Source organism: Polyergus mexicanus, unplaced genomic scaffold, assembly GCF_030449975.1.
Source record: "Polyergus mexicanus isolate NDT 795.1 unplaced genomic scaffold, iyPolMexi1.0 SCAF_4, whole genome shotgun sequence".
NCBI lineage: Eukaryota > Metazoa > Arthropoda > Insecta > Hymenoptera > Formicidae > Polyergus > Polyergus mexicanus.
Genome location: NW_027223324.1, coordinates 295315 through 319238, shown reverse-complemented (window position 1 = coordinate 319238; position 23924 = coordinate 295315). Strand labels below are relative to the sequence as shown.

At 38.1% G+C, this 23924-nt stretch overlaps 1 protein-coding gene across 11 annotated transcripts in view; it reads left to right on the top strand.

Moving 5' to 3' along the window:
• The window catches only part of By (focal adhesion protein tensin), a 156103-nt gene that overhangs the window by 127049 nt on the left and 5130 nt on the right, over positions 1-23924 (top strand). For 7 of the 11 annotated variants that reach the window (XM_070293885.1, XM_070293882.1, XM_070293890.1 and 4 more), the window contains 7 exons: positions 13519-13802; positions 13943-14538; positions 19540-19753; positions 20213-20404; positions 21607-22218; positions 22528-22874; positions 23312-23401. In XM_070293885.1, coding sequence (XP_070149986.1) covers positions 13519-13802; positions 13943-14538; positions 19540-19753; positions 20213-20404; positions 21607-22218; positions 22528-22874; positions 23312-23401 — 2335 coding nt within the window. The remainder of the gene's footprint in view (positions 1-13518; positions 13803-13942; positions 14539-19539; positions 19754-20212; positions 20405-21606; positions 22219-22527; positions 22875-23311; positions 23402-23924) is intronic. The other 4 variants (XM_070293883.1, XM_070293887.1, XM_070293893.1 and 1 more) reach the window with 4 other exon arrangements.

Here is a 23924-nt window from a genome sequence, read left to right as displayed (position 1 = left end):
TTCATCCCTTAAATATATATAAAATTTCAATTACATCGATAGATAATTGTGAGTTTGTGAAGGAATCTCGATATACGAGCGATCTAAATCACCTCAACGAACGGCAATACGCGGTTTCCTAAACTGTCACCCTTAATTGTGCCCGTACTGGCTCAGACGTTTTAAATCATTACTTAAATCATTCCAATTCCACTCGCGTTGTCGAGTATCGGGACGATCTGTCTCGTCGACGGGCGCGCCCGCATCAATCGACCCTTCGGTTTGCGCTACTTTTTTTAACGATTTAATGCGATTCTGCGCGCGCAATTTTCCTCCGAGTAGCCGAGTGACAGGAAAGAGTTCTGGAAGACGCATTTTCCTGTCGCGAGACAACATTTATCCGCACGAAGAGCCTGTTCCCTCCCGCTGGCGAATCCGCCGAGTGTAACGAACTTCCATCGTGACGAGACGTCTGATGGAAACGTCGCGGTGCCCACACGCTGCACCTACGCGACACAAAATACATTTCCTAGGGTATCGTGCTCGCATGAACGATCCGCTTTAACGATTTGCTGAGTTATGTGAGTCGACGCGAGCTGAAGCTTTTCTGATCTTTATCTTTAATCGGTGACGCGCGAAGCGAAGCGGAAGTGTAATGAATCCTCTGTGTTTCCGGGTTAACGTTATATGAAACATCTATCTGTTCAATTCTCTTGAGATAGTTTATTTAAGGAAATGTGAGAGAATAAAATTAAGGCTGAATCTATTTAGATTAAAATTAAAAAAGTAATATACGGAGAGAAAGTTTTTTTAATTTTTATATCGAAATGAGAAGGAGAAAATGAGAGAGAGAGAGAGAGAGAGAGAGAGAGAGAGAGCAAATTTGTTCTATATAAAAAAAGTATATATCTAATTTAAAAATATAAATACAATAATTAAAAAGAGATTAATAGAATGAAATTAATATGTATGAATAAAAAATGTATCAATTAAAATAAATTAATATATTTGTATTTCTCTCTCTCTCTCTCTCTCTCTCTCTCTCTCTCTCTCATAGTAAATAGAATATCATTGTGAAATCAGAATGTAACAAAAGTCGTAAAAGCTACATCGTGAAATGGAAAGCTGTACAATATACATAAATGATTTTCATGGTGTGGGGTGGGGAGTCTTTGAGTTTATTCTTGGCATCAGGGTGCCATGGATGGGGATAGAGCTTAACAGTTTTCGCGCGCTTCTACGCTTCTACGGTCTCAGTTCGATTCGTCATTCTCCCGTGATCGATAGTGCGTGCATAATTCTCTATTTGTAGAAATTAATATTCCTATCATTCGTATCGATAAATACGAGATTTTGCCGAGTGGTGATTGCGCCCATATTGTGGCAACAGCAGAATAATAATTATTAAAGTGGCAAAAGTGGTCATATGTTTCCCGAGTAAGTTGATTTTATTTTTTCTTGTTATACCAGAGCAATTTTTAAATTGTCAAGCGTAAATTTGACTGACTAATTTTGAAATAATTAAAACAAGCAATTTTATATAAAATATTTTCAATATTCTTACATATTAAAGATAACGCTTTTCAATTTGATATGCTAATTTGAAATTTGTAGAAAGAAACTAGAAATTATTTATAAATTTTTATTAAAATTACTTTAAGTATGTTATATATGATACATAAAAACAATTCTCCCGAATTATTTCTTTTTATCGCTTCTATCATGATAACACGATTGTTGCAACGTCTTGCAACAAACATCCGTCCAACGTTTCACAATTGGAGAATGACCTTAATTTTACCATCTACCACTTAAGGCGATACTTTATATAGGATAGAGACTTTTGATCCAAAATTGGCGAACCGGCTTGACCGGGCTGACTCTCGCTCCGAGAATCGCCTTCGGACCGTACAACGAGAAAGTTGGTTCCCGGAAAGTATAGATCGAGCTTGATGTTTGTAGAAAATACTAGAAAACACCCCATAATTGGTAGGGATCTTACATGCATGATTTCCCTTTGTCGCAGAATTTCTCGATCAAGCGTTTTATGAAAAAAGGAAAAATCTCACAACGCCGATGTTCCGATTGTTTTCACTTTTTCTCTCTCGATATAGCAATTTTATCTAGTTACTGAGATTTATTCAAAGAACAACTTTTACTTTACAAAAGTTAATAGCTTTTCGGACATTCTTGTTTTTTGCGAAGTATATAAAAATTTACCGGAGATACATAATGGCCTATGTAATGAGACACTGAGATATACGAGAGGAATGTTAAGTAGTAACGGACATTAGTAAACAGACATTGCCTGACCTTTGCACGCGTTAACCACTTGACACATTGACAGCTTTTAACTTTTATCGGCGTTAGATTATCATTTTTTCTATGTCAGCATGTTTTATATATCAAAAAATAAAACGAGCGATTCGTCGAATCTCAAAAATCCCGTTTACTGGTCGATCTCGGATCTTTTGTTTAGCCGCTGTCGAAGAAATTGTAAGGTAAAACAAGAAGAGAAAACGTCCGCCCAATAAGAATGAGAGAGAGAGAGAGAGAGAGAGAGAGAGAGAGAGAGAGAGAGAGAGAGAGGTGTAGGAGTGAGGACAGAGAACAGAGACAAGAGCCCATTGTCTTGTCGTTCGGTCATACGTCTTCCCGTTGTTACGTCACCATTGTTTACCCCAACCTCCGTGCAGGACCGCCTCCGGCAGTTTTATTTTGCCACTTCGATGCCCATTGTGCGGACTTTTTGCTCTTTATGGGTGGAACGTAACTAAGAGAAATTATTTTTTGGCCAGATGTCAATACCGAAATTTCCGGTATCATTCATATTGTGTGAAACCCTTTCTTTTTTAAATTTGAGATGTACATATTATGCGATGACATGAAATATTGTCGGAAGGAAAGTAAGTGCGTGTAATGTGAATAAGAAGTTTTTAAATTCGACTTTTAAAAATTTTTAAAAGTTTACTTAACAGAATAATTATAATTAATTAAGACATAAGGAAATATATGATTATTAATATGTTTTAACAAGAAAATCAATACGTAAAGATGATGTAGATGGAATAATATGCATCGCGTGCTATAAATTTATATAAATTTCTTTCTTGCTGGCAATGTTACGCTATTAATTTAATCGATCGTTCTTAGCATCTCATCGATAAAGAGATACACAAATATAATGAATTCTATCGTCTCGTATTCGCGCGTTTCATCGAGATAGACGCATTACGCGTCGTGTCATCTTGCACATAAATTGTGAAGGCGTCCTTGTCCCAGATTAGTTGCCTAGGAATACATCGTCGCTTACCGACAGTAGTCGACCAACTTTTCGCTCTATCCTCGTTACTCGCTGACAGTAGAAATAGCCACGATACGCTCGGACGAGTCCGAGGTAGTAAATCGGTAGTCGCGATCTGTCGCGGATGTACGTTTCATTCGCCATAGATGCGAATCTCCGATATATACCATAGATCCTTTTTCTTAATCATAAATTATTTACCTAAACAGAAATAAATAAAAGCAATCGCGATAATATAATATATGTCTAGAAAGTATCCCGGATACATTCTTGCCAATTGCAAACTTATTTATTTTTCCTCGAAGATATATACGTCGTATCGCAAAAGTCTTAATGCTATTCGCTTAAAATATTGAGTGTCGATACGTAGGGTGACTTAAACGTCAACGAGCTCTGATTATTTTGACCTCACCATCTCCGTATCAATCTTAATCTTGCGTATCCGACGTCGCGTAGCAATTTTAAAGTTGATAAATCTTTCGTTATTAATGCAAGTGTTGACACGGTCGCGCGCCGATATATTAGAAACAAATATAATTTATATGCGTATCAAGTAATCTATAATAAATGATTGCGGTTAATTACCGGTTGTCGAAGCTTCGCGTATTACGAGTGACGACGCGATAATATGACGCAATATCTGTGCACGGTGGCTTATAATGGTCAAACAAGCGGCTGACGTATGTTATATACCTGCGCCAATTATTCCTAAATACATCCCACACGCGCTTACGCAGATCCGGCGCGATAGCGTACCGCGTTACGCATTATGATCCCGGCGCCTAATGGGTTATTATTAGGCTACCAGATTGCGAGAGGCCAATCTATTCTTGTTTAACGCGGTGTTATTCCAGCGATGCAAGTGTCGTATCCCCGTGCTCCAGTTCGTGATGAGCAATCGGCATTGATATTAATATGACGTGGCCGAAATTCACGCTGTCCTGAAACAACGATTGGAAATTCGTGCCACGCGAGTCTTACTTAATGAAGGCGTTCGCATATCTGATATGAATTTCTCTTGATATGAGATTCTCTTGACTCAATAATCTTGGGTCTTTCAATCGAGCAACGGGACGAAGCGTTTCGTTGGAATCGCGCGTTACATAAAACTTACTGGTAATAAAATTAATTAATCGTATCTCAAGAATCTCTTTAATTATGACACATTAAAAAATATTTCAGAAATTTAAATATATATGTCGTAAAAATCTCAACTTTCCTCAACGTATATATTGTATATAGTCAATCTCTTTTTTCAACGAAACGTCGCGGCATAGATAAAGGCCTTGCGTCAAAGCGAGAGATGTAAATTCAGCTTGAGCAAATCCCAGTGAAACATCCAAGTTGCTACCGCGGCGTTCCTAATTTATAAGCGATCAATCACTTTGATTCAACGCGCAATCCGCACGGACCTAACGACGCTCTCCTCCTGCTATAATTTCCCTTCATTGTCGTCTCGCGCTGAGCATTAGCATTCGTCACCTGGTGCAGCACCTGGTGTACATGCGATCGTACAATACGCGTTGCGTGAACTCGTCTGAAAGAAAATCGCATCACCGCGCGCGCGTGCCGCGCGATATAACAGGGTGGCGGGTGCGTATTTGCGTGTGGTTCTTACTTGCCTGTTTGAACATACGCGCGTACGTTTCACCGGACAATGAATTATTAATTACCGGCCGTTCATTCGCGTAGTGCCTAATTAAACGTGTGAAAATTTATATTTATTATTATCATACTAATGGCTAATCTTTCAGGAATATGTGTTCTGGAATTTTATCGAAATATTCCATCTGCTGCTACGTATATATCTTAATGATCTCCCAAGCAAAAGTCATTTGCGAGCGGCAACGCTCCACTTTTCTCGAGCGCGGCCTTTAATTTCGTTATCGATCGGCGCGGTACGAATCGCAAGCGATGCCGGTCAATTTGATAGCGTTTTCTCGTGCGCGCGAAATAACGACGGTGCGTGCGTTGTGCGTGTGCGTAGAGAATCGACGTGCGATCGACCACGGTCGAGAAAGACGACGACGATGTAGACGGCCGGCTGTGAGCTGAGAGTTGCCGTACAAGGATCGGCGACTGGAGGCCGTTGAAATGAAGTAGAGGGGCTACCGCGAGAGAGAACACGCAACGACACTCGTACGAGACACGCACACGTGCGTGCGATCTCCGCGTAACACGAGGAACACGTGCACCGCAGTACGCTAGTAATACGTAATGCAGCGACGTGCGTATGAGTGCGAATGCATGAATCGAACGGCTTCGCTCTCTTATCGATTGTTTTTTATTCGTATGCATGTTTAGAATAAGATTCATGAATGTGCCAGACATCATTTGACACATGTCGCGTTTATTATAAATATTTTTTGCGCGCATACTTATTATATCTATTCTCAACGGTCCGATAAATTTTACACTCTTTTTCCTAATTTATTATTATCAATTGTACATCTAAAGAGAGACGCCCCCGTATGAAAAAAGAGTACGCGGCCTACTTATACAAGCGTCCTCGGAAAATATATGTATACTCGAACCCCGAATATCTTATATAATATCGAATAATCTCATACGTACGTAAACATTATATGTCCTAAATACACGCACACGTGCCTTTGTATATGAATTTCAAAGGAACGATTCATCTGTGTGCATCTCGAAGGAGATGAGACTGTGCGATTCGAGGTCTGCGAATATTCGCGGCGCGCATATCTGCACGCACGTGATCGTCGTGCACACGCGTGTGTTTATATGGTGCCGCGCGAGGAGCGGCAACGTTCCGAAACTCCATATCGCCATGCCAACTTCTTGCGTAGGACGTTAGCCTGGACGCCAATGATGATGACGAGGACCGAGACGATGGTAGTGGTCGTTAATGCGAATGACGATGGTTGGTGATGGTGGTGGTGGTGGTGGTGGTGGTGGTGGTGGTGATCACTATCGTACGGCATTTGCAACGCACAGTGCCGTTTCTGTGCTCCCGGTGAACGGAACATTCGTTGTTTTCTCGTTACCTCTCGTTGAATCCTAAGCAAGTTGCCGAAGAAGTATCTTTCGCTATTCTTTCTTAGTGGCTGATGAGTCCGTATTAGGAATCGTTTACGTGTTTAGTGCAATTAAATGGTTTCAATGGCTGACACTATTGGAGTTTCATACATAATCCGGTACGATGATATGATAATAAACATTATAATATATGTGACGAATAGATTAGTAATTAAGTTACAAAATTAAATAATCCGAGAATGTGATGTAACAAACGGTTTCATAGTGATTTCTATATTTACTCTCTTCGTTTCTTAATAATTACATATTTTTGAATAATCCAAAAATAATTTTTTTTTTTTATTAGTTACAAAAAAAATTATAGAGTTTGAATGCATGTGTATATCTGTATTTGCAATTATTCTTAAAACTGTTTTATATTAGATTCTCTCCCCCTCTCCAAAAAATATCGTTGACTATTTTATTATGTAAAAAAAAAAAAAAAAAAACGTAATTAACAAAATCTATCTCGATCGACCTACTCATACATTAATTTTGCGAAACGCTTTACTTATCAACACCCTTAATCATAGCTCGCTCCGCGCGACCCTTTACATCTTTCCCTACGGCTTACCACGCCTCCATCTTTCGCATTTTTCTCATCGGATGCAAAGAGCGAGCGATCCCGACTGGATCTCGATGCCCACTTCCCATCGGCGTCTCATGAATCTCTATAAGGCCGTCAAACGAGTAATTCGTCCGTATGTCTCTCTTTCTCTTTCTTTCGGTACGCATCGAGTACCACTTATTTCTCTCGCCGCTTCGCTCTTCGTCATCCACCTGGAGATAATGACGGACCACTATGCTGATGAATAGAAACCCTTCCAAAAGAAGGACGTTAAATTTTAATACTCCTCGCGCATGAACGATCTATCCTTCGCCAAAATGGAGAGGGAGGGAGGAGGGGGGAGGGGAAGGGAGGAACGTAATGGTTACGCGATGCCGAGTGAAAAAAATTTTGAGACACAAAGACAGTGCGTATTGTACGTATTGAAAAATCTACGTGGGCGGCTGCTTTGTTATGCAGATCAGTCGCTTGTTTAATTATGATGGTGTGTCGTTTTGTTTGAATAAAAGATGTAATTAAAGAATTAAAACGTTTAAAAATACATAAAAAGATAGATTTTTAAGAAATTATTTAAATATTAAATTTTTTTTTTCATTACATAACTCACGACGAATGATGCTCTACAAATTCTTGTGTATTTTCATGTAATAACAACTTCAATGCATTAATCTGTAACCACTACCAGTCTTCCGTTATCAAGACTTCCCACTGCTAGTACCTAGTTCCCCTAGTGCTAGTGCCGTCATCTTCTATAGACTTCCTCCTAGAATTTTTATCACGAGTCCAAGGGCGTAAGTCGCCAGGGAAGTTTCCATTTGCATTCGCCATTTGAATATGCAGCGGAAACCCGCCGGGCGTCGTAAACTTATCGAGTGCACTGAATCGCGTCCTTAAATTTCCCATACTCGCCACCATATCCGTACACACGCGTGGCGGGTTCCGTCCCTAAATTCCACGGTTAAATCATAGCAGTGTAGCGGTAAATAAGTTAACAGCCGCGAGATCAACTATAAATTCGCTCTCGAAAGAGCGAGAAAGAGAGAGAGAGAGAGAGAGAGAGAGAGAGAGAGAGAACATTCGAGCCGGCTAAAGCGATGACGTTTCTGCGCGAGAATCTAATTACCATATCCAGTCAGATCGTTGCGCGAATGTGCAATTCATTCGCGGTGTTCAGGACGAAAAATTGAAATAGTTAGTAGTTACATACATCGTTGTCGTCGTTATCGTTTTAATCGTAATGGTCAGGCGAATCGCGTGACGCCGATGCACTTTACCGAGATGCATCAAGCTTAATAATTCATAATCGTCACAAAATGATTTTTTTTTTAGCAATTTAATTATATAGATATCATAATAAAAAATTAATGTAAAATTAATGTAATTAACATTAATATTATTTAAGCAAATACTATATGGTATACAGTATGTATTCCATAAATATCATTTTTTTTTGCATTAAAATTTTTTTTTATACGGGATAGTTTAAATTACGTTTACTGAGATTAAAGCGACACAGTTGACATTCGTGATTGATGATTCACCGAAGATAATCGACATTACTTCCGCGAAGATATTCTCTTAAGATGAGACGAGCCCCTATCGTAGAGATAAAGTTTATCAGTTTATCCACTCGCGGATAATTTTACGATACGCATTGCGACATCGATATCCCGCTGATAACGTCTTTGGTCAGATCTAAAATTGCGAGGCTAGTATTCTCGATAGTATTAGTTGATCGATATCGTGGCCTCCTCTTGTATTTGCGTAGCTCGTAGTCGGTCGCTTTGACGTTCATATTAGGATGCCTGAAAATTTATGTCGTCCTCTTGGAAGATTGTTTGTTTCCGGGACACGGCGAAACTCGTTAAACTTGTAAATCGGGGCAACGTTAAATGACAGTGATGTTTTATGGTAGTTCTAATAAACGCTCTATCGGATTCGAATTAAATTTCTTTTCTATCCTACTTGGAAAGAGAGTGCACTTTCTACAAACTTCTTTGATGAATTCTGTTTTATTCTTAATATATATATTAATTATTTTTTTAATTTAATGTGGCTAAAAATTCTCTTTTATAGAAATATCCATTAAATTTATACTCAATTGGTTACAAGCGAAAATTATTATATTTATATCTTGTTTCATACATACAGTATATCAAGTATAGCTTCAAACTTTCTACCCTGCTACGAGAATGCTGCTTCAAGTATTTTTCTCATTCAATGATGAAATCCAAATTAACAAATTGCCGATATATCTTTCGCCGAGCTTCGCAGCTCATCCGAGACACCTCGATCGCCCGTTATGCGATCGCTCGCGGATGATGAATGACGGCGATAAATAGCGCGCGAGCCGATTTTATTCTCGGTGCTGCATCGCGCATTCTCGCGCCGCAAAAAGCACGACGCGCGTCGGAGAAACTGCAATGAGGGTCGGATCGTAAAAGCTAGTCGACGGTATCATTTGACCCGATAAATCCTCGGCCGATTCGCGTTGGAGCGTGCGGCCGACGGCGACGCCGCTATCCGCCGCGTGATCAGCTGACAGCCGCGGATCAGCTGTAGTTGCGGCCCGAGCGCGCGCCTTGCTTTCTGGACCGCGTCGCAACGTCCGCAGAAATTTATACGCACGCCACTCTTGGGCTCGTGATAAATGCGAAAATCATTCGAGTATTTTCGAGATGCGAGGTGCCGGCGTCGCCGCCTGCAATTTCCAGGACCCAACGTTTTTCCGCGACGCGTAAAGAAGTTCCGGACCTAATTAATTTATCTTCGTAAAGACAGTTAAAAATAACCGCCATTTATCGACCATCGTCCGACTTTTACATGCAAAGTATTGACATTTTTCTCGCGTTATTATTATTGGAACGTTCGCGCGCCGTCTCGGCGGCAATTTAATCACACTTATGTCGGCCATGTCGCATGTCTGGATTATATGAGATGCTTCCGATAATTTAATAGGGTTGACCGGTAATGGCCACTTTTATCCAAACGATGCGTCAATCTCGAACTAACACACACGCGCACAGGGGTTCGGTAAATGCTCAGAAGCACGCAATTTAACGATGCAATATATTGCGACTTTCCTCCGGCCGTTATTTTTATGCGACGTCGATGAGAACTTGTTTCATTAAATCAACCAAAAATCATTGGTTATATGTATCTTCCAGCAGAATCCGTTCTTCGAAAAAAGTCCAAGGTGGTCTCGAAGTAGGTGGTATTCAAAGCAGTATTTTATTTCGTCCGCATTGAGACATGATGCAATTTCAAATTTAACAAAAGTTGCGAATGCCATTATAGTTATATATATTTTAAGAAATAAAAGTATGAAGAAAATTGAATTTAGAGCTTCTTCAGCAAATCCATTTTTCATTCCATGATTACCAAGAGATCCTGTTTAGTTGTATATTCGCGAATAAATATTAAAAGCGTTTTATCTGTCTAAGGTGGTAAGATTAGTCGTCATTGACAGAACGCCCGAGCCGGTTTGAGTATAATAAACGAGTGAGTCGTTCAAATAAAAATGATTTACACCGGGCGCGATGTGCCGACGAGATAGCGGCGACGTGGATTGAATTCAGATGAGGCTCCCCGCAAACGGCCCTAGGAGATTATACCCGGTGTCCTTCGCGAAATCTTTCTCGTGGTGATTTTAAATTTGCCCGATTTCGATCACACCATTATCGCAGCAAACTTGTTCCTAAATATGATAATTTTGTCATTTGTTACGGTCTACATTACGTTATTTCTTTGGACTCTTTGGATTCTTTTTATTTCTTATTGCTGATAAAATTGAAATATATTTATTGTTTTATAAAAGAAATAGAGAAAGAGAGAGAGAGAGAGAATTATAAAAATATATCAGCAAAATATATGCAATTATTAAATCCGCGAGAAACTTTAATTAATTGAAATTGAGTTCATTCAATCTTTAATTATCTCAAGGTTACACGAATGAACAATTTGGTAACGCAATCTCCGTGACGTTGACGTACATATTAATTTACTTAAGACAAAAAATACCAATTTAAGTTTGCGCAGACATGTTGGTTATAAAGATACATCTTGTAAAATGTCAGATGCACTGTACAAATAATATGACATGTGTTTTGCAAATGTCAGCCTGTAAAAGAACGGACATTCCGGCAAGCAAATTATATTAAAAACAACCTCAATCGAAAGTATGTAGCGCACCACTTAATTAGACATATATATATGTAGTTACACCCCGGGAATTCCAACTAAATCCGATAATCCAGTATAATTGCGTTAGCGCAAAGTGCCGCGGCCGCCGCTGTCATCGAAAAGAGCGAGACGTAGAGTACTTAGAGGAGCCTAAGGCGCCAAATGCATTGATCACACTTATCGGATCAAAGAGATCAAGATAATTCGGGAGAGGAAGAGAGAAGAAAAAAAAAAGACATTGATGCTGGGCAAAAAATAAATCGCCGCGAAATTTTACCATGTACGGACGCGGGGCTACCGGATACGCATTTCCAAGGAGAAATCCGTTAAGGATCCTTCGCCAAATCTACGACCATCCCCACGATATTTCATACTTTCCTTCTCTTTGCTCTTCTCGACATAATATAACGATTGTCAATGAAATAATGCAAATTTAGATGCGAAGAAAAATACACCGAATAGTGCCATAAGAAATTGTTAATTAATCCGCATCGAATACTGATCTTTCGTGACACATGTTATTTCCGTTCGTACAATGAACCGATGTTCTCTCATCGTATTATTAATCTTTTACTTGTTTAAAACGAATATTTGTGTGTACTTTTCGAAGACAGGTTTTCGTTTTATTACATACATGAATTATACACGCGAGATTTATAAGCGCGAAGATAATTATTACTGCGTGAGATGCACTTTAGTTTGTCGTCTTGTTATCATCATTATCTCTCGCACGTAAATGTGAATTGTCGATATCTGGAAGAGTAATTAGATACTTAACACCTGGAAAACTTTATAACCGCACATCTAAACTTTCATTTTCCCATCGTGCTTCCATTCTGCGCGGATAAATTCGGATGAAGTTTTATCGTTCGCAGAAAGTTGAACCCTGGTTCCGGCGTGTTCTCGATTTTGTTACTTTATATCTACAGTTTGGTTTGCGCTTTTTTTATCCTCAACATTGTTATCCAAGTTTGCCGGTGAGTTAAATAAACTTCTTACTATCGCTCGCTCGCTTTCTTGTTGCTTTTTATTCGGAATAGATTCAGCCCCCAGAAGCTTTCACATCATTAACGGCTATCTAGTAAGATTTTATCAACATGTTGCAAAACTATTAACGATATATACAGAATACTTTTACATTTCATCTATTATTATTTTTAATCATTAAACTAATATTAAAAATAACTTCTGATATCCAATTTATTTTTTATAACTATTTAAATTTTCTTTTGATGTTATAAAATCTTAAAATTTTTCAAGATATAATTGAAAAGCTGGTTTGTGTAACTTTTAGCTATCATCGAGACACGAAATATTATTCATTCATATATCCTTTTTCTTTCGCTCAAAAGTGTTGCATCAATTTACAATTAATCCGTGTTATGTCATGGTTGAGTAATTTGCGCGCCTTAGATGACGTAATCCTTGCGGTAGGTTAGCCCCCATGTCACGCGAGAAAAGAAGAGAGAGATCCTTTGGAATTACGCCCTAAAGAAAGTGGCCAAGATGTTGGAGGGGATTAAGTAATTACGGCTGAACGTAGAGTTCCACAAATCCTTGTTGCAAACCTAGCAACTGCGACAATACAATGAATTTCCGGAACAATGCTTCGAATAAACGTTGCGACGACCTATGGTCGTTTAAATTACGAAATCGACTTTGTTAAAAAACTTATTATAGAACCGTTCGTTCCCAACACAGATTGATGCATTTTTCGTTAAGATATAAATTTTAAAGAAATGTTCGTAAATTAGATTTAAAATTTTTCAAGTTAGACCGAATTATTGTAACCATCATTTTCATATAATATAAATGACTACTTATACGTTATAAACACTTTAATTATGGATACTTTTAATATCTTAGAAACTGAGTAATTGGCTCTAAATGGCACGAATGCGTGGGTTGAAAGAAAAATATATATGAAATGGACGATTCTTGACTCATTGCAATTCGTATTCTAGAACAGCGCGTCAACAATTTATAACCGATGGTTGTTCCTTTAATAAGCTCCTCGATTTGGCGGGTCTCGCGGAATTGTAGTTTACGCGGGCGCCCGCAGATATTTCTACACAAGAAGAATCCAAGAGAATTTATTTGCGGCTTAATTTGTCGTATTCGCGAGAGCTGTTGCATTGTCATTCAAATCTATTATAAAATATTTCATTTATATAATTTTCATTTGTGCGCTTAACATTAATTGGTTACAAACAAAAAATGATTTTAAAGTTATGCCCCATATATACTCTATCTATAATTGTACTTTTCAAAAAATTAAAATTGATAATGGCAATAAAATTATATGCAAAATGTATAAAATATATTCAATAAAACTTGTGCCAAAATATATATAATTTTTTAATTGTTTTAATTTTAACTTTTCAATTGTGTTGCTTAAGTTGTCATTATTTTACTATATTTAAACACGTGTTTTTTTTTCTAGAAGGTCGTGAGACGCCGCTGTCACCGCCGCCCCCCTCGAGTTCCTCGGTTCAGACTTCACCTCGTGGCTTGGGTTACACGTGTGGTCCCATAGATGGATCGTTGTACGCTGTGGTACATCAGGGTGGTGCAGGAGGCGCCCGCGGCTCACCATTGACAGTTTCCATGGACAGTGGCATAAGTAGTGCACCACCGCAAAAACCCAGTCCACCAGAACCCGAGCCGGACAATCAAGCTCACGGAGATCTCGACAAGCTTCTTCATGATATGATGCTCACCGTCGAGGTATAATTTAATCAATTATAATAATTATGTATGCATAATATAGATAATTATTATTGCATACTCTCATTGGTATACAAAAAAGTTAAGAAAAGTAAAGATTGAAAAAGATAAGCCGTTCAGATTATAAAATTTCCTCGCAGTCTATGCCAGATCCACCGACAGATGACTACAACCGTGATCGAAGCGAGAAGATGTACATTCAAGAAACGCGCAGCTATAGCAGTCACGGTAGCAGCCACCCAACATCTACCTATTCCACTTTGAAGGACTCCTACAGAAGCTACGGCAAGGAATCCAGTCCGCCCTACAATTCCAGTAGCAGCTATAGCACCTTGAAGAATAGTATCGAGCATCGAAAGGACGATTTCGAGTATCGCGTGTCTCCGGACCGCAAGATAACCGAGTCATCAAACGACTCTTACAGAAAGCACGCGGATTCTTTCTCACCGCCTGGCAATATCGACTTCATCGACGAGGATATCCCGTATCACGCTAGACAGACCAGTCAGCCGTTCTCGTACGGTGCCACCACCGACATGATCAAGCATCAGAAACTATCATCGCCTTCGTTAGTGAGGAAAGCGTCTGTGCGCGGCGTGGCGCCCGTCGTGGATTTTGAGGACATTCTTGGCGAGAATTCCAGGAGACCCATCAGCCCTCTGAGTCCTAATACTCCGGATCCGCCGCCGGAGTTCGCGAACGGACCCGTAAAGAGTGGAACCGATCACATCGATGGGTAAGTGATCTTTTGTCTTAAAACTTGTATACGGTATTTATAAATCTATTTGCGGTATATGCAAAAATTATTTTTTCCTATATTTAATATTCCATCAAGCATTTTAATAAAAATAATAACAAAAGCACGAAAATATTCTCGCTTCGTTAATTATGTTAAAATTATGTCGCGTTTATGCAACTCTATCCTCTCTGCGAAACATCATTAACTATTCGCTTTTATCTCTCTCCCTTTCTCTCAGCGTTTCTAAGAGAAATTTATGCTCTTTGTATCTCGCGACACACGATACCTACTCATTCTCTCCCGTCAACGACCGAAAACGGTTTCCTCCCGGCAAATAAATCGCGAGGTTGCAAAAGAGAGAGAGAGAGAGAGAGATTAGACTAGGTTTCCGTGAACGTCGGCAGGGGAAATCGTGATGAGTGGGCTGTACTTCTGGCAAAGCTTTCAGATCGTCGGTTGGTACAGTGTCGTAATGCATTGTCCAAATGTGGCACCGCAAAAGAAGCGCTTGAGAGAAAGACTGAAGGAGGGGAGGGCGGGAAGAAAGAGAGAGGTAGCAAAAAAAATTCGTTGATCATGGACAATTCATAAATTGTCGACGCGACTAACAATAAGACACGGTACTTTTGCCGCGAATGGTAAACGCGGTCGTCGTGAGTCATTCTCGTTAGTAACATGAATAAAGGGGGAAATCTTACATCTTCGTTGACGGTCGATAGCATCTCACGAATGACGTGAGATCTCAAGAGGCAAGTTGTTAAGTGCAGTCAATGAGACTGCGCAAAGTGCTAATTTAACGTTAATTGATTGCAGGAACTGAGCGCGAATAAACAGAATTTGTGTGATATGCAACTTATTGCTTATTAACTTTTCTTATTATTTATTTCTGTTACAATTCTTGCAGTAAATTGAAAGTTTTGTAAATAAAAAATTTGTTCTATAAACTCGCGCGTGCGTATTTTAATGAGTAAAAACAAATCACATATATTTGAAAGTTATACAAAAATTGACTTATACATGTACAAATCGATTGGTGTTATTTTGTTCAAAATTGTTACTTTGTTACAATGAGAAAAATGTTTTGTTAAGTCTGCGTTAATTTTTTTTTTTATGTCATATAATGACGTAAATAGATTTAATGTTAAACGGGCATGCATATAGCAATGTTTCGAAAAAGGATCGTGTTTGTTATTTCGTAAACTTGAATGCATCTTATAAATGTGCAGTTATTATATAACGCCATTCACCTCAAAGTCATCAATTTTTTGCCGAGACTTTCGCGGTCCAGTCCCGCCCTATTTTACGAATGAGATGCCGCGCCCGAATGAAGGACAAAACACGCACAATCGCATTAAACGAGTCTGTTAACTCTGTTTGGTTCGACGTGACTATAAAATGATATATCGATTCACGCCGTCATTCCTTCACTGCGATATTATAAAAACACGCCGAATTGAGAAAATTGGTGTCATTGAACAATTCTTTCTTTCGAGACACGAACAATTTTGCAATTTTTACATATATATGGTATGCAGAAAAATGTTTCTATTATCGAAAATAGCATTTTTCTAAAGAGATATTTATATATAATTATTATTTCTATAAATTTCTTACTATCCTATAAATCTATATTTTTAATAAAATATTATTATACATGTTATTTTTATGCTGAATATTAATCAGTTTGCGAAAATTTACACTTTAAAATTCTCAATCTCTGCTCATTTTTTTTTACCAGTTACCCAAAGACAGCTTTATAAAACCTGAAATTATGGAGGATAGCTGTTAATTCGTTAGGTACGACGAACCAAATATCCACGCCGTAAAATTTGTGGAATCGTATTCACACATGAAACGCCGTGAAAATAAACTCATGATTTCCCTCCGCGAGCGGAACGATTTTGCGCTAGGTGCGAATAACCGCGAGATTTTATGCGGTTATTTACGAAGAGATACTTCTCGACTCAGACAGGAAACAGACGACGTTTATGGTCGAGGAGATCGACGGACGTTTGGCAGGTCCACTTTCTCGCGGGCAAAGGAAACGTGACATTCTAGCTGTGAGAACATCGGAGATCTTTATTTTATTCCTCTCTCACTAAAATAAAACGGGATGTTATAATGTCGTGTTACTTAATGAACACATTTTAGAGATTTTTAGGTTCGTAATATTGCGACGATTATATCGTCGAGGAAAAATACGATCGAGCTTAAGAGATGAAGGAATCACCTATCTTTCTTTCTCTTTCTCTTCCTCTTTCACGAGACGCTCTGGTCGCTCTCTGACATAATTATAAATATAGAACGGCCAAAAGAGACATGTTAAATCGACTTTGTAGAACCATAAATACAACTCACTCTGTCTCCATCTTATTTATCTTCATTTACTCTATATATGTTAAAATGATCTATGTATATTCATTAGTGAAAGATATCAAATGTTTCCTGTTTAGAACAAAATAATTCTTCGTCTCAAAACATGTTATAATCTATACATAAAATAATAAATATAATTGGTATATTATTTTTCAATATCTATTATAAAATCTCAAAATTAAATCATTGAAAGAAATAATTATCAATTTCAATTCACACACCGTTATATCAGTAATACAACCTTATTTTAATTGTTATCACAAAATTTTCGTTTTTTCTGCAACTTTACTATCTTGTTTCTTCCTACAAAGTACATTATATTGTGGTATCTTTTTTATTTTTCGATAATTTTTCTTTCCTCATAACTGCGAAGACACCAGAGGAACGACATTCGGAAACGGAAGTTGTTGGAAAGCGGGGTAAAAGCACGAAAGTCGCTCGTAGAGCCTCGTATAATTTCTACGCAAGCTCGAGCTTGCGTCGTTTTTCCTGGATGGACGAGACTTTCTTATACAGTGGGCTAAACTTTTCTATCGCGGAAGGCCTTTTTATTCAATGTTCTTTTCCACACTTTTATATATATTCATACACTTTTAAAATGCAGCTTCGCAAATTATTGTGTCAGATAAACAAGATGATGCTACGCAAAAGTTATGCAAATAGTAAGTAATGACAATTGATAGGACAATGTAGAAAGTTTAATTTATTATGTCAATTTTATACATTGACTTGCTGTCTTTGCGTAACATATAAAGAAAGATATATCTCATATAAGTTTAATAATTAATATATAAAAATTATTAATTATTAAACTTATACAAGATACATCTGCTTTTATATGTCACGCGGTGACAGCAAATAGAAGTAAATATAAAACTGACGTAAAGAAAAAAAAATGAAATAGAAGTTATTAACCATTACATATTATTATATAAACATAGAATTTCAGAATAAGCTCTAACGTAATTTATTCTTGAATAGCCAACTAATGCGTTTCATACAAATCCATGATCTTTATTTTTAATTTATTTTTACATACACGAATATTATTTTAATTTAAAATCCACTATGGAAGGTGAATATTAAAATATTGCACATTGCGTCGTTACGCAGATGAGATTTGGATTTGCATATATACGTGATTGCATTACGTGCCACGTTTAGTTTGCGTGCGAGTCACGTGTTTATATTATAATTTCTGCTAATACTAGTGTTGGGATATATACACTATAAATAATCACTTTGTTATGAATAATTTAGAATTAACAATTTAAATTATGCGTATAGAATAGCGATAATAATAAAAAAGACTTTGATAGTTTCTCATGTTTTAAAATGATGGCAAATTATACATATGTATGCCTAACAGATAAAATATGAAATAATTTTTGAGCAAGATACAAGTAAATTTTTGCCGCGATTGAACGATCGAAGCGAATCAACAAAAATAGAATAGAGTGTTTGCTATTCATGAATAATAGGAAAGAGACAGAATTCCATATCTCTTTGTTTTAATAATACGATCATGTTTGGACTTTCCAAGAAACACAAATCAATATTTCAATCAATGATACATTTAAAATAAACGTGAATAGCGGGAGATTCAACGAATCGGTCAAGGTTGATATAAGCTCGAGGTTCCAATCTCTTTCGTATTTGGTGCTTTTAAATTTAAAGCGTCCTCGCATAAACGTCCTCTTTAAACATACATACAATTTATCGTGAAACGTTTTTTTTTTTTTTTTTTTTTTTTGGGAAAGGTTAATTTATTATTTATCGACTTAAAAACTCTTTCTTTTTTCCTATCTATCTATCTATCTATTTCGTTCTCTTTTTTTTTCTTCTCTCGGAAATCTCTTTTTATAAAACATTAAAATTTTTTTTTTCTGTATTAGATATGAATATACAATGTTATGTATCATTCATATTTTGCGTATATATATTTTGCACTGCAATAAATGTCTTTCATGTAAAAAGAATATAGGATTTTATAAATAATATAGCCAACGGCAGACTCGAAGATCTAAAGCCACGCGTTTTTAAACTAACGCTTTTCTCACGACAAATTCACACACTTGCGAAGCGCAATTTACAACCCTTCCGAGAGTTGTGCGCGTTTGGGCAGGATTTAAATTTTATTATTAAAAAAAAAGAAATCCTCCGTGACTTACGCTGATTGGCTACCGAGGCCGTCGTTTATTATCTCGAAGAACAGTTGGATGTAACACGCTCCTCGCGGAGCCTCACGGGCCGGTGGCCCGAAGCGACCTCGTCGATCAGAGTGTAATTATCGGCGTCTATCGCGGTAGGAGGTCCAGAATCTGGCGTAGCAAATTCCGCGAGTCTATTTGCGAAGAGCCGACGTGTTCTAACGAGCTTTTGTTATCGCGGTCCCCGCAAAGTGGCCGCAGCATCTCGTATTTTCATCGTACACATCGTGTAACGCGATAGGATCCTGTTGCGAGGCACGAAAGCGAGAAACGTCGCCACGAGATCTCCGGCGCTACTTGGGACGTGCTATTATTTTCGTGTTTCCTTTTTTTTGCCTTTGTGCGCGGCATGCTTGATAGAAAGGCATCGAAAAGCTCGCGATTAAATAGTTCCATCCCTTTCATCGTTTAGATTATCGTGGCTAAGACAACAACAGTTGAAACTAGCCGCTAGGAGAGATGAAAGGAATCCTGGCCGACTTTGGCGACAAGAGACCGGAAATCGTGTCATCGGCGAACTTAGGAACTTGCAAAGGGGAATATTGAGACACGATGGTTACGCGAGCGATTCGGCGGTTCTCGACGACGATGACGATACGTGGGTAGCGAGTTCCATTTCTGGACAGGTAAGAAATTCTCAGGATATTAGATTTGAAATGTCAATTGAAGCAAACCATTAATCTAATGATCAATTAATCGTGATTCTTTTTTTTACGTGAAATTTTTCATAGCAAAAAAAAACTAATGGCACAAGAAGCTTATGGAATTATATTAAATGTGTAATACATATCCTATATATATATATATATTCATATATGTAAAGAGAATTTCTTTAATAAGATCATTATTAATCCTAGAATGCAAACAATAATGTAGCATGAAAATTGAAATACGTATCTAATAAAAAAATGTACTTATGTAATTTTTAAAAATTTGCACTGCAAAAAGATATATAGATTTTTATGATTTTTTCTTTTTTTGCAACTTATTAATACAACAAAAAGCGATTACACTTATTAACACATAACAGACAAATCGCCCATTCTAGGGCTAATTTAATTGACATTTGCGCATTTATCGATTAGCCGTCCTCGAAAGCTGTTCCGTACACCTCCGCACCAGCTAGTCCTCTACTTCCGCAGAGATCGAGCAGCCGGAAATATAACGGCAATGCCGGAAACGGCGTCCTCGGCAGACCGCGAGCGGAAAGTATGAACGAACGACCGTTCGTCTCCGTAAAACGCGCTTACGAATATCGCAAGTACAGCGACAGTCAGGTGAGTACGCGTATGAAAATTTTGGGTATATATTCGACATACTCTCTGCTCGTTAAATCGTTGGAATCGTACGTGTCATCGTTTTGATTAATAGCGTATTGTACAATACATTACAATTGTAATTATTATTTAGTGTTTTATGCTTAATTACGTTCTGTCTATAAAAACCATACAAGCGATTATAAAAATATTTACAACTTCAAAAAGTACAACTTTTGAAAAGTTTGAATAACAAGTAATATATATTGGATAAGAAGTTTGATTTTATCAATACTTTGTGTTCAGTTTGCATTCATATTTTATATTTTTTGATATTAAAAAAATTTGCAATTATTATAGAATATTATCACAGAACTGAAAGTGAAATTGTACAGTAACCAGGAATAATATTGAACGAAATGAACAGTTATTTCGCATGGAATTTTCAAAACGGCGGTACGATCGATTCCGCTTTATGGCAATAAGAGAGCGGCAGCAGAAAAGCTACAATTTAGACTCCATAGATAACAAGGAAACTCCCACAAACAACGCTATATCTTATAACAATACCATATGGTTAGCCTCCCCTAAATAGCAAGAAACGATCTCTCTAAAACGTAGACCATAAGACGATTTACCTATCCGAGATAGAAATTTCCTTCAATTCTTTTTCGTGCTATACTTTCGATATGCACTTATCGAAAAAGAATTGCAGATATTCGTTTTACATTTGAAATTTGAATATTTAATTAATATATAATTTTATTATAAGTTTCACTACTATTCAATAACAAATATTTAACGCAGTGTTAATTATGTTAATGTTACTTATCGCTTAATAAGTTCTGTTTCGGTGATTAATACATGGTATCTCTCACATTAAAAAATTAGTAACATCATATACATCATATACGTGTACAATTTTCGAAGTCTTAATTAAAGTTCGCAAAACTCACAGAGCTGCGTAGTATTATCAAAAGGAGGTCATTCTCTTCATCGTTCTCGCGCTACGCGAACAATTGCCAGTTGACACGGCAGCTGCGTTACGACTCCATCGCGTTAACTCGCGCGCCCATTAATTAGCCCGCGCAATTAATTAACAACGATTCGAGCTTAAAACTTCACTAGCGTGGATAATCGTGGCTACTCGGAGCATAGCACCGAAAAGATTAAACGCTCTTAGTTCGCCGGCATGTAGCAATAGCGCTTGGCTTGCATTCCAGAGCCCTCCGACATCCCCTCGCTCAGCCTTAGCGACCGCGCCACCCTTAGGGTTAGCGAGCCAGCAATCGAGCTCCAACAACGCGGAGAGATCGCAACAGCACCAGGAGCAGCAGCAGCCTCCGCCGCCGCCGCCGCCGCCGCCGCGACCGGAATCGCGCAGCGATAGTTTTGCACGAGCGGATGCCTTGTTGCGCGAGCATCGTCACCACCAACTGCAATCTGGCATCAACAATAGCCACGATCATATCGAGCGGAAGCAAACGATCGCGATTCAGGAATACGCGACATCGAGCCGAAGCGCGCGTCCTGAGTCGCGGAATCGCGCTGCTTATCAGAGTGTCGGGAGTTACAGCTCGGCCAGCAGCGGCGACCAGGTGGACGGCGGATTACTAACGATGGTCGATCAACCTGATCCTCTCGTGAGCCTCATTCAGTCACTAGCCGAAATCTCACCGATTCGCACGACTCCGAGCACGCCTAAAATCGAAAACGAGCATCCTGCTGGCAACCACATAATCTCAACCGCTACTACAATGCCTACCAATGTACCTAGCAATGTTACTAATTGCTCCCTTAATCAGTCGCCAAAAGCATGGCAGAATTGCATTCAGGTTTGTCTCACCCTTACGTGCAAAATCCCGTGCGTCCTTGCCTAGGAATCGTATGTTTCGCGTAATGCTGTTTTCACGTAACAAGCATTCGTCTTATTTTTTTTTTATGCATTTTGCTAGTGATTAGTCGCTATCAAAAATTCAACATCAATCCGGTATTTCAAGCTTATCCAGTACGCCTCGCTTGGCTGGTAGCGCATAGATTGACGTAGAAAACGGCGATGTGTATTTTGTTCGCGACTAATCGATATCTCATCGCGTTATTACGCCCAGCGTGTAATTGCAATAATCGCCTTGAAATCCACGCAGCCACACAATGACTCGACGTCATCGTGGACCGAGAGAAGCGTCAGTCCTGGAAGCGCGGTCATCAGCGGCGCCTCGCGACCGCAGACGCCGGCATTTCCGGTCCATCCGCGAACGCCATACGTCAATAACGCGTCACCAACAGTGACATTCGCCAGTGATCGCACTTACATGACATCCAACAACAGCTACAATGTTAGCAATAATAACAATAATGTTAGCAACGAGGCTGGCGGTAACAATAACAATAACGTCGGAAACTACGGCGCCGAACGAACGATATATATCGAAGAACGAAGAGAAGCCTCGAAGGAGACGGGGCTTCCACCCAAGAGTCCGACAACACAGCGGTAGGTTCTACTTCCTATTTGATATCTCTTTTTGTTTTCAATAAATAATTACACGAAATTTAAAATTTTTAGGATATTTTTGCGATGTCAAAAAATTTTATTTGCGATACTATTATCTACTATTTATATCGAGAGAGTTTTAAGAATTTTAATTTTATTTAAGTAATTAAAAATTTTAATTAGATAAAATAAAACCATTTTCTACCATTTATGACAGAAATATTAGCGAGAGATATTGGAATCTAGAACATTTTTAACTCCTGAATTTTGATGGGATTATTAATTGGAATATTGCCACTTAGTATCTTACAAAAATATTTCTAATAATCCATATGATGTACTGTAACATAAAAAAAAAGAAAAAAAATTTCTTTGAACACGATAGAGGATTGCAAAGCAACGGTAATGATGATGCGGAATGATATTCGTGATTCTAGACGCTTGAGTTTTCCGGCAAGCGGGCCGCTTAAACAAATGCATAACAAACGATGGCCGCTCACTAATCAATCGGCGTCGTTCGACTATAGGTAATATATATCACGAAGAATCGCGCGAACAAGCGATCTCTATAATTGAACATGCAATTAACGACGTTAGAGTTAATCACAGCGACGGAGAGCGTCGCGCCCAAATATGCACCATGAATGTTTTGTGTCATGTTACTAACCGCGCGTGTGTTGATACCCTCGGAATGCGATTGCATCATATCGTGAATAATAAATCATTTTTATTTACGCGATAATAGATAGATGAATAAAAAGTATCTTTTCTACAATAAATGAAATTCTTCTTTTTTTCTGCGTTTCTCTCATAATCCTAATAACATTAATTTTTGCATTTTTGGTGTTTATTAATATTTACTACAAATTTCAAAAATTTATCATAGATTAAAAGATCGTAACATTATAATTTATCGCAATAAATTTTGTTAATTATCTTATTTTATGTATTTTATGCAGTTGTAATAAAAAACTCCATTATATCGTGAATATAAATCGTGTCCACGTATGCTACCCATATGTGCGTGTTGCATTTTTGAACTAACAAAAA